The 12423-nt window shown below is 42.9% G+C and overlaps 1 protein-coding gene across 3 annotated transcripts in view; it reads left to right on the top strand.

Annotated features, from left to right (window-relative positions):
* The window catches only part of SUMF1 (sulfatase modifying factor 1), an 87231-nt gene that overhangs the window by 53898 nt on the left and 20910 nt on the right, over positions 1–12423 (top strand). The window contains exon 8 of one of the 3 annotated variants that reach the window (XM_080995859.1): positions 9397–10152. The exons of the other annotated variants lie outside the window; for them this stretch is intronic. Within the exon in view, the coding sequence (XP_080851985.1) occupies positions 9397–9429 (33 nt within the window). The 3' untranslated portion in view covers positions 9430–10152. Of the gene's footprint in view, positions 1–9396; positions 10153–12423 lie in introns of those variants that run through there. 3 annotated transcript variants of the gene reach the window in all.

Raw genomic sequence — 12423 nt, forward strand, 5'->3', positions numbered from 1 at the left:
TCTTGCAAAGGTGTTACACTGCAGAGATGTCTTTCAAAGTGAATGATGGTCCAGTCTGGAGACAAAGCAGAGAACAAGCATCTGTAGAAGCATCCAAGGGGAAAAGAATGTTAAAACAGCTGTATAGAACACATCCCTTATTCCTGATGTGTTTCAGAGTCAACTCTCTTTTCTCCCCCAGGGTTAAGGTTTTAACAAGTTCACTCATGAAAACAGTCTGAATCCCCACAGACAGGAGCCTTATATGCTTCTTTGAATTTGAGGCAATTAGAATCTGCTTATCTCTGAAAATATATCTGAAGTTGCCAGCCTGTTTCATTTATCTGCTTAAGAGCGGTTTTGAAGAAATTTGCAGATTCTAGACACGTTGACTTAACCAAACATAAAAAAATGAAAACTTCGGGCTCTGTGAGATGGACTAGCTGATTTTCCAGTTATCTCTCATGAGTGAATTTTTCATTTGTCAAGAGTTGCTCTTGAAGCACATTGGGGATGGAGGGCGGCATCCCTCCTCACCCTTCCTATCATGGGGGGTCTGTCTGTCCTTGGGGTTGTTGTTTCCTCTGAGGGCGAGTTTTAAAGACTCTACATTGCCTTCATGCCCTGAGCATAGGCTTCCCAAGAGCCATCTGGTTGGCCTCTGTGGGAAACAGGATGCAAAACTAGATAGGCTTTATCTAGCTGAGCTGGTGCTCAAAATGGGTTTTTTCTTGCAAAGGAACAGGAGCCTGTCATGCCATGTTCCTCTTCAACGTGTGAAGATTCTGCAGATCTGCTAGTTTGGAACAGGAACTTTTAATTAGCCACTGAATCGGAAAACGCAAGCAAAGCTTGATGCTCAGACCTACAAAACACTATTGCCGTAAAGTAGTAAACACAAATTCTCCGGGTGGCCTAAATAATCAAGAATTCTTCATTACTCTAATTAAGATTTCCATCAGGCCGCGTCTTTGTTTTTGTAAGGCTTTCTGTTTTCATGCTGGGGTCAAGGCATCAGAGCTTGAGGAATGGAAGAAGTTGGGCTCTTGAGCACCATCCTGAACAGTAGCTTTTTCTGTCTTTTTTCTCTTTTCATTTTGGTGCAAGGCTGCTGCGGCACAGACCGGGAGCACACAGCTGTGTAAATACAGGCATATCTTTCCAAATTTAATGCACATCTCCCACTTTCAAAGACTTTCTTCTTTTTATTTTTCTTCCTAGCATCCCCCTTGTGATTCCTTCTGCTTCCCACCACCCCATGCTGGTTTTCTCCTCATGACACTAGGCCAGTAGGCAGCCCTGGAGTATGGTATTAGAGCAAGGCGCATGGGATTAGGGCCTTTGGCTCTCACTTTCTGCTGTGGAGGAGATTTACATCCTTATTTTTATTTTTTTGTCCAAGTTATCAGTTTAGGACATGTTGAAGGAGCCAATTATGTTTAGCCTTGAAGAGATTACTATTAATGAGAGATAAGATAGTTGTTGTCAGATACTGAGCTGTGACCTAGATGATGCAGCAAATTATGTTTTCTGCTGCTCTAGAGGGTAGGACCCTGAATAAATGAGTTCACATGATGAGAAAGGATAACTTTTGACTAAACATTTGGAACAACTCTTATTTTTTTTATTAATAAAGTTTTTTATTTATACAACAAGAAAAACAACAACAACAACAAAACCCAAATACCAAATTACACACAAATTACAAAAATAACCATAGACACATAATTTTCTTAGCAAACAATAAAACATCTAATGGTCTTAACACTAAAGACCCAACTTCCCGTCTATTCCATATTTCAAATTCATATTACTTATTGCCAATACACATTTTTTTCATAATTAAACTTATTCTCAATAAATCTAATTTCTTATATCTACCTTGCAACTACTACTGAAGTTCCTCGAATGCTGCAGCAGAATTTAAACACTATATTTATTTTTCAGATATTCTTTGAAAACCTCCCATTTAGAAACAAATTCCTGTTTTGATTTATTCTTTATTTTTTCTGATAAACCATCTAATTTGGCATATTCTGTCACCTTTTGGATCCAGTCATGGCTAGAGCAACATCTCTCTCACTTTCTGCTGTGGAGGAGATTTACATCCTTATTTTTATTTTTTTTGTCCAAGTTATCAGTTTAGGACAGGTTGAAGGAGCCAATTATGTTTAGCCTTGAAGAGATTACTATTAATGAGAGATAAGATAGTTGTTGTCAAATACTGAGCTGTGACCTAGATGATGCAGCAAATTATGTTTTCTGCTGCTCTAGAGGGTAGGACCCTGAATAAATGAGTTCACATGATGAGAAAGGATAACTTTTGACTAAACATTTGGAACAACTCCTAATGGCACAAGCTGCTTGGCAATGATGCAGACTGCCTCAGAAGGTGGTGCAATCTTCTTTGTTTGAGTTAGTTTTTCAAGTAGAGGCTGAATGGCCACTTATGAGAGATTCCATAGTCTCCTCCTCCTCCTCCTCCTCCTCCTCCTCCTCCTCTTCTTCTTCTTCTTCTTCTTCGGCAATCACTCATAGCCGAGTAAGATTGTCTTCCATAAACACGGTTTTAACAATGAGTCTGTAAGTGACTGCAGAGACCAATTCTGGACCCACACGTCCTTCCACAGTGGGGACATTGGTTCCCAGGTGGGAGTTGATCACGGTGTGGATTTGCCAAGTGTGCCTTCCTCTTAGCATGTTTCTCATTTGTGTTCTGAGTTTGAGTGTCTTCAAAGTCCATGACAACTTCCTTGGCAGGGAGTGGACTAGACCAGTGGTTCCAAATGCCAACAGAACTTTCAGATTTTCAGCTTTGATTCCCCTTCTCCAGGTTTTCTGAACACTCTCTCTTTCTCTCCCTCTCTTTCCCCATCCCTTGCAAATGAGACGCAGCTCTTTCTTTAGAAGGGAGCCATGGTACTAACTCTGAAGGGCTGCCTCCACTGTAGTAACTTTAGCTCTCATTGGGATCATACAGTTGCAGAACCTCACAGGGGTTGCATCTGTCACTTTACCAGGGAGGAGGAAAAGGGAGAAGGGGATGGACAGACGAATGGATGGATGTGGATGCCTGTGCAAGGAAAACCCATTCACTTCTCTTTCCTGCTCCTCATACCCACTCATACAGAAACAGTGAGAGCCACTCTACCTGACGCACACGCAGCCAACTAGTTGCCCCATTCCCCTTTTCAAACGATGGGTCAGCTGCTCCCCCAGGCAGTTGGGGCACCCTTGCCCAACTCTGAGCCACCCGTTTTCCCCTTGAGGGGAAGGACAACAGGAAACATCTGGCAATCTCAATGGGATAGCCTTTGTCTCTTCTCCTTGAGGGGAAAATGAGCTGAGGGGCGCTAGTTGCAAAGCTTTGCAGACCCGCTGGGATAGCTCCAAGGACCCTAGGTTATTTCTTTAGGAGTTTAGTATTTTGACATGGCATTGTTTCAGTATCTGGTGTTTCCTGATCATGCTTGCTAACAGAGTTGTGAATGAAACAGCATAGCTACTGTGAATTATCAGTAGCAAACCAAGCCATTTTTCCTGATAGTTCCAGTGGAGCGAGGGCTGGTTAACAGTACCGTTGTATGTGAGAAAAAGGAAGGACTTGAATGACTGTCTCCTCCTGTTTTGTCAACTATAACTTATCAGCTTGCAGAGAAGCAGCCAAGCATGAATGTGATAAATGAACCGTGCTTCTTAACCTAGAGATGGCTTTTAATTCCAGCCCTTTTCAGCTCTTGGAAATGCATGGTTGCTGGGCAGAACTGTATGCAGTTCAGCACCGAGAGGCTAAATTAGCTTTGTGGCGCCACAGCAAGTTAGAGCTCTCCATTTTTATACGTGGACAGTTACAGATTGGTGTTTTGAAATGCATTTTGGATTGTTTCATAAGTGTTAGCAGATGGGGGACAGTTTAAATGTTTAAAGAAGCACTTGTAAAACAAGCTTTTATGGGTGCTGTAATGAGACTTGCTTTCCCTTGAATCTGTCTTTGCATATTCCACCTCAACCAGTTTCCAGGCTTAGTAGGGACCTTTCCTGGTCCATGGAGGGAAGCAGGCTTCCAGGTTGAGTACAGTGGTACCTCGGGTTAAGAACTTAATTTGTTCTGACTGTTCTTAACCTGAGGTACCACTTTAGCTAATGGGGCCTCCCACTGCCACGCTATTTCTGTTCTCATCCTAAAGCAAAGTTCTTAACCTGAGGTACTATTTCTGGGTTAGTGGAGTCTGTAACCTGAAGCGTATGTAACCTGAAGAGTCTGTAACCTGAGGTACCACTGTACCACCTTCTGGCCTGAAGACTTTCCCCTCAGTTTTCCTTCTTGGGTCTAGGCCTCAGGGATGGACCTAGGTTCTGAATGGAAGGGATACAATGTCCACAGAAACCAGGGCTGCATGCACACCATACATTTAAAGCACATTTTCAGCACACACCTTTCCTCCAAAGAATCCTGGGAACTGTAGTTTATGCCTCACAGAGCTAAAATAGACAAAGTTCCCAGATTCTTTGAGAGAGTTTTAATTGTGCTTTAAATACATGGTGTGCTCACATACAAGATGCACTGTGACCAGCAAAGAAGCTGAGCAGATGCAGGGCTGTAGTCTGCCAACAAGGGCCACAGCCTGCCTAATTTCTGTAGTAAACATACTTATTGGCCTTATTCGCTGGGAGTCACAAGTGGGTAGAGCGCTGTTGCACTCAGGTCCTGCTTGCAAGCATCCTTGGGGATTCTGGTTAGCCATTGTGAGAAAAAGATGCTGGACTAGATGGACCATTGGCCTGAGCCAGCCAGCTCCTCTTATGTTCTTAATGGGATCCCTCCCTCAAAGCAAGCCAACCAGAGTGCCAGGCATCTGTCCACCCAGCCACCCTTGGAATCGTGGGTAGAATTATTCCCAAGAGGGGGAATAATTCCCGTATAGCCTTGCTATGTATTCTGGGGAGCTCTCCCTCTTGGATGATGTATGCTTATTGCCACCTGAGCTTTGAATCAGTTTCTGGGTTACCAGAAGGAGGAATAAAATTCTATCAATAAAATATAAAATAAAATTCTACCTTTCTTTTGTCTCTTCCTACAATAGCCAACATCTGTCTATCCCTAAATCTGCAGTAGATGACCTGATGGATTTGCCTGCCTTGGTTACTGCATCTCTCTTTCCCTGGCCTTCCTTGTTCTCATCTCTGCTGCCACAATTAGCCATCATTCATTGGTTTCCTTCACTCAGTGCACTTCCACACAGCAGTTTTGTTTTGGGCTTGGCGTAGCACATGCATGCAAGTTTTGTGCAATGTCCACGAAGCACCATCCTCATCGATGTGCCATCTCACATCATTTCCCCATTTAATCCAGGTTTACCATTTCCATAAGAAAATCTGATTTGGAAAAAAAGCAAAACTACACCCCCCCTAAATTGGACAGAGGAGTGGGATGGCATTTTCAGTCCCCTCCTCCTCCTTCTTTTTCTTTAATAAATTATACCTCACTTTTCACCAAAAATAAAATAACCCAGTCCAGAGTAAATTGCCCGTGGAATTTTTCAATCCAGCTTTCCTATCTGGGATAAATTCTTTGTGTTTACTCAACAAAACTCATCCTTCATTTTCCTTACCTGCCCAACCTTTTGTTTCTTATCTTTTTACTCTTTCTTCATCCAAGAATCTTTCTAACTCTCAAAAGTGTTTCAACTCAACTTAGGTATCTATTTTCAGCTCTTCCCTTAGAGTGCACCTTATCCCCCCACCCCCAATTTAGTCTCTCCATAGTTCTTTTCTCCCAGGATTATTGCAGAGCCGTACTGTACTTGTAACGTGTGTGTTAACTTCTGTCCCTCCAGTGTTGGTCTCCGTCCTCTGAGCTAAATTGTAAGCCACTTTCAGGCAGGGAACTATTTTTAAGTCTGTGCTTGTACAGCGGCAAGATGGCACTTAATAATTGGAAGTAATTAATAACAGTGCATGCATAATGACATATAATCAGAAGGTCTTCGGGAGGTGTCAAATAGGGCCCTTAGTTTGTCTCTTTCAAATCAGCCAGGCTGATTTTCAGGCTTTCGTTATGACTGAAGGCAAGCAAGCAGCAAGATGCAAGCACAAGTAAATATTAGCTTTTCATGACCTTAACCTGCATATAAACTTAGGTGGGAACTTGACTCGGTGCTTGCTGTAAAAATAATATACTACCCATATGGCACGCTGAGGCCTCTATATAGGACCAGTCCAGTGATGGGGGTGCCTGCTGGATCTGTTGGATCACATTGCAGTTCTGAAGCAGTCCTGCTTCTGAGTCTTCACTGATTTCTAGTTTTGGTGGAAATTTTAGTAAATATTGTAAAAAAAAATCTGCATAAAAGAATAACAAAGGGGGGGAATTGCTCTTTTTTTAAAAAAAGAAAGGCCAATTCAGTTCAAGGATTGTTTATCTAAATGACTCTGTCAGGGTTCCTTGCAAATTATATTTCAGAAACAGCTTGTTTACTCAGGTTCCTTTTAACTACAGGCAGATCATCCTGATATGAATGACTGATATGAAACCCATCTGTCGTCGCAATGTAAACAAAAACCAGCATAAAAACAAATACCGTATTTTTCGCCCCATAGGACGCACCGCCCTATAGGACGCACCTAGTTTTTTTTGGGGGGGGGAATAAAGAAAAAAAATTTATTTCCTCCCAGGCATGGGGCTGGCGCGGGGGAAGTCCGAGCTTCCCCCGACCCCAGCCCCCAGAACAGCCTGCTATCCGCAAGCCTAGGGAGCCGCGCTGGTCTCCCCAGGCTTGCGGACATCTGTGCAAAGCCCGGGCGCTCTGAAGAGGCTTCGAAATGCAGGCAGCTCTGCGCAACCCTCCGGAGGCCGGCGCGGCTTGGTGCCAGGCTCCGGAGGGTCGCGCAGAGCTGCGTGGAGCCCGGGAGGGCAGGCAGCTCTGCGCCACCCTCCGGAGGCCGGTGCGGCTTGGCGCCGGGCTCCGGAGGGTCGCGCAGAGCTGCGTGGAGCCCGGGAGCGCAGAGCTGCGCGGACCCCGGGAGGGCAGGCAGCTCTGCGCGACCGTCCGGAGGCCGGCACGGCTTGGCGCCGGGCTCCGGAGGGTTGTGCAGAGCTTCCTGAAGCCTGGAGAGCGAGAGCCTCTCGCTCTCCAGGCTTCAGCGAAAGCCTATATTCGCCCCATAGGACGCACCCACATTTCCCCTTCATTTTTGGAGGGGAAAAAGTGCGTCCTATAGGGCGAAAAATACGGTACATTCTGTATTCAGGCCACTACTTTTGTGACATTGCGGATAACCTAACTGCATGTGTTGTAACTGGACTACATGTCCCATCACTCTTGACTGCTGACTGGGGCTGATGGGGGTTGTAGTCAAACAACGTCTGAAGAGTACCACATTGGCTACCCCTTCGGGTGAACTATGGTATAATGGATAGCAAGTGAAAGGAACAGTCAGGATGACAGGAGATCCAGTGATACAGCTACATAGACAAGCCTGCCCTTAATAGGCTTGCAACATGCCATCTTCATAGCCCATGCTTTGGCATTTTGAAAGCAAGCTCCAGCAAGTTTTTAAGCCACGATTTATGGTCCCATTTCTAACAACGAGCCAGATTTCGTGGAAACGGAAATGAAACTGCTGCAGTCATTCTCCTGGCTATGCAGGAAGAGGAGAGGGGAATCGTGAGAATGAGATGCTAGCAGCAGCTCCTCTCATTAAACCATGATGCAGTATTACATGCAAATGTCGCCAAAGACACTAGAGGACCTGCAAGTGTTATCTGGGAGAAATGGCAGACTTTGGAAAGGGAGAGGGTTTTGTTTTTTTTATCAATAAGAATGGTAACAAAATAAAACAATAGCTTTGTTTTTTTAAAAAATAAATCGGTTGTGGTTATTACACTCTTAAATTTAGGCGAACTTTTAAGGGCTTAGCTTATTCCTAGATTTTTCCAGAATGTGTTTTAAGATTCTGCATGGTATTTCTACACATGTATGATTGAGGGTATTTTTATTTTTAAAAGGTAAGCCATTCCAGAATCAACCCTTAACCGTTCTTTTTAGAGTCAGGGTATGTGTGAAGAGAGAATGAGTACAGAAGCATATTTGCGGCTAAATAAATAGAGGCCAACAAGCAGAGCGAGTGGGTCTGTTAGGATGGGATATTTTCTACTTATCAGTGAATTCCCTCTACTGTAATAAACACTGTTTGTACTTGAAAGGGGATTCCATTAAGGGGATAATGTTGTGTAATGCAATAGGCAGCCTGAAGAAGGTACAGCTCAAGTGGCTCAGTAATGCGTGGCTATGTACTAATCCTATTTTGCAACAGGCAGTTTTCACTTTAATTTTTGCTTTGCTGCCAAAACACTCTTCTCTTGCATTCTCTTCATATAATTAATAGCTTTTGAGGGGGCACTTAATCCAAACAACCCCCTGCTCATTGTATCTGTACTTTAGTAGCAGAGGTTATCCTTTTATAATCCTGAGCACATACCATATTTGTGAGAGATTGAGCCCTTTGTGGAATCAGAGACTGCAAAGCTTTTCATATCAGTTGCCCTTTTTCCACCAGCAAAAGACTGACTACCCTAAGATCGGGTCACATTCAGTATTGCTGTTGATAGACATGCTTTCTGGATTTTCAGTCACACTTTTTGTTGACGGCACAATGTTTCTACAGGGAACCCTGTTTCAGGCAGTGGTCAGGTCCTTTTCCACATTTTGTACACAGTTTGAGAGGTTCTTTAAGGCAATAGAACTCCCAGAAATTATATTAGTGGAGTTAAAAGGCACAGACCCTGAGAACTACAAGTACCTCTAGAAGGACTTTTGCCTGGCTCATATATCTCAGCAGATTGTGATTGAAACCAGTAGGATGAACCTGAAACCTTTGGTGACATTAAGAGTTGTAGCCAAATGTTAGTCGGAGTAGACACATTGGAATTAAAGGACATGGCTACCTTAGGTCCATTAATTTCATTGGGTCTACTCTGAGTACAGTGGTACCTCGGGTTACATACGCTTCAGGTTACAGACTCCGCTAACCCAGAAATAGTACCTTGGGTTAAGAACTTTGCTTCAGGATGAGAACAGAAATCGTGCTCCAGCGGTGCAGCAGCAGCAGGAGGCCCCATTAGCTAAAGTGGTGCTTCAGGTTAAGAACAGTTTCAGGTTAAGAACAGACCTCCAGAACGAATTAAGTATTTAACCCGAGATACCACTGTATGTTGGATACAATCCTAAACTAACTCTTTTGTAGGGAACAATGAGACTATCTCCCAACCCTCCGCATATCCAGGGAAACAAACAAACAAACAAACAAACAAACAAACAAACAAACTGCCGTTCTTCTGAGTGGGTACAGGGGAGAAAAAGATTGGGATGTGGTAGCAGGCAGAGTTACACAATTTGCTTTGGTTTCTGCTTACAGTGCCAAACGAAAACAAAGGAGACCCAGGTTTGAATTCTCAGTCAGCCATCAAGCTTTCTGAGTGACTTTGGGCCAGTCAGAAGGAAGGAAAGATGGGATCCAAATGTCCACTGACAGAGGCATTATGCTTCTGAATACCAGTTCGTGGAAACCACAGAAGTGGGGAATGTTTTGCTCAGGTCCTGCTTGTGGACTTCCTGTAGGCATCTGATTGGCCCCTGTGAGAATGGGATGCTGGGCTAGATAGGCTACTGGTCTGATCCAGCAGGTTCTTCTTATATAAAACACACATCGGTGTATTAATTCTGGTATATAGAGCATTTGACTGAAGGTAGGCTTGAAAGTGTGTGGGCAGTACCCTTTGAAGCAAGAATAGTGTCGTGATCCTGGCATTTTGCAGGCGATTCAGCCCAAGGATTCAGAGTGGGAAGATGGAATTGTCCTCAAGGCCAGCCCCAGGTGTGCATACCAAACCAGGAGCACCTATTCATGATGAAACCATTGTCCCAGTATCTCTCTGTCCCCTCCTCTGACTCTTAGGACTCCAGCTCAGTCTTGGTGGAACCGCAGCATGAATCATGCTCATTCCCTGCAGTTCTGAAATCAAGGACTTCATGGATGCAGTGATTCAGCAGCATCAACAAACAAAAACAGAAGCAAGACAAGCATTGATGTTCTTTCTGACTCAAGACTTTATTTTACTTTTTGTTAAGCTTTTATTTTAAAAAGCCAACTTGATGCTCCAGCTACTTGCATGTAGCTAAAGGACCTGTATGGATTTCCCAAATAATACTAGAAACAAAGGGGTGCATATATTTTTTTCTGCCTTATTTTTTCTGCATTTTAAATGCCTATAAGTAAAAAATGAAAAGAGAGAAGTATGTAGTTATTATTGCATAGATCCCTCTTCTCAATTTTTTTCCTTACAAGCTTTTCTTGAGATTCTTTTAGTCCTCAGACCTTGGATGCATTTAGAACACATAATAGTACTAACAATTCTAATTACTAATAATTCCAATGACATTATGAAATAACATCATACTGATCGTTTTCAGCCATAAGTTTCCCAAAGTTTGTAATATTAGAAAGCTTTCTTTTACTTCTCCCTCCTTGCCATTCCCAACACCTTAGCCTGCACTGTAGAGTATGGTTCTGTTACAGTCATTGCCTTGCCAGCATCTTAAACCCTATCCCCATTTCACCATTTTGCAAATTGTTCCCAAGGGACCCTGCTATGTAGATCAGGCCAAAGGCCCATGTGTTCCATGTGTTAGAATTCCATGTGTTCTCACAGTGGCCCACCAGGTGCCTTTGGGAAGTCCTGAAGCATGACAGCACTCTCTGCCCTTGTGCTCCCCAGAACTGGTGTTTAGAGGCATGCCACCTTTGATACTGGACGTATGAATGAATTTATTATTCCGGTCACAGACCAGTTCCAGCCCACATACAATATCAAGGAAGTCATAAAACACAATAGGGGTACATTTGAATTTGCATTTAGGTATAACAGGGACAATACAGATAAAGCAACAGTATATATATATATATATTTAAAACTTAGTCGTTAACATATAACCTAAAATTATCATTTAAGGCCTTAATGATTATGATAGCACAGCTCATTCACCCTTGCAAGATTCAACGTGCTGCCATCTGCCTTATTGAAGGGCAGATTTGAGGGTAAACCATACGCAGAACAAGTCTGCCCCTGCGACTTGATAGAGGTAGAAACTGTCTCTCATGCCTTGTTATGCTGCCATTTCTACGGGGATATACGCTCGGTATTTATTACCCCTGCTATGCAAAAATCTCCAAATAAATCCGATACTGGAAGTAGTACACAAACATCATGGCTGCTACCCCTGAACAGCCTTACCTTCAATGCTTTTTCCCCCCACCATCCCCTTTAAAAGCTGTGTAAGATACATCTTGTGGTAGAAAATTCTATAGTATCCTGAATCTTACACCCTTCAGCTTCACATTGATGGCTCCTGGGTTCCAGAATTATGGGAGAGGGAGGAAACTTCTGTCTGTTTTCTCTACACCATGCATAATTTTATTCACCCTCTATCCTGTCCTCACCTTACTCCCCAGCTTTTAAAATCTAAAAACTCCCAAATGTTTTAATCTTTCCTCACAGAGGAGTTCTTGCAGCCCATTGGTCATTTTTGTTGGCCCTCTTTGGTACTTTTTTCAGCACACCATTTCCCCCTCAGCTCTAAAGCACTCTTTTTACACAAAGCTGTAGGTTCCCGGCATTAGTAATTTCCTTTAGACATCACCTTTTGGCAGCTGCTGGGAAGCTGCTGTTCCCCAGGGCTGCAGAGCTTTCTGAGGGTCCCAGGAGCCAAAGTGGGAAAGGGCCAGTTGTTGTTTTGTCAGATTTCCACTGCTTAAGGATTTAGTCCTTTGTGTACCTCTTCCCACTTCTATGTTGACTAGAAGAAGCCAAATAAACCAAAAAATATATGATCAGATATATTTACTAAAAGGTTTATATCCTGCAGTTTCGACTGAATCAATCTTCATGATAGCAGTGATTTTCTTTTTTAAAACAACAACAACCCCAAACCAAAAAACAACATAATTTTACCAGTTCCTTTAATTTGCCTTGTTTATACAGGTTGTAAAGCTCAGCTATTCTTGGAGCATCATTTGGGTTACCTTGGTACAGAATGTCATTTTTTAAAAAATGGAATAGAGCACATAGCCTAGTCATAGCGCAAATGACAGAATTAAGGTAGCTCAAGATTAATTCCAGAATTAGTTGGTTATTACAGTTTCTGCCCAGTATGTTTTTGAGGTGAATGAGTCCTTTTAAACCTTAATTCTTAATTAATTAAACTCCACACAGGGTTTTGTTATCTACTGCCTGACCTGTAATCTTTATTAAATCACAAAATGCTAAAGTACATGCACCTGGCAAATCGCAAGGGAATGATTCTTACCCAGCTATACTCTTTGAGGAATGACGTGTTTTGTCAATTCAAAATTGGGTTGATTAGCAGCTATGCAATTGTTCCTGAA

The sequence above is a fragment of the Podarcis pityusensis genome (assembly GCF_964106645.2).
Source record: "Podarcis pityusensis genome assembly, chromosome: 2".
NCBI classification, from domain to species: Eukaryota; Metazoa; Chordata; class Lepidosauria; order Squamata; family Lacertidae; genus Podarcis; species Podarcis pityusensis.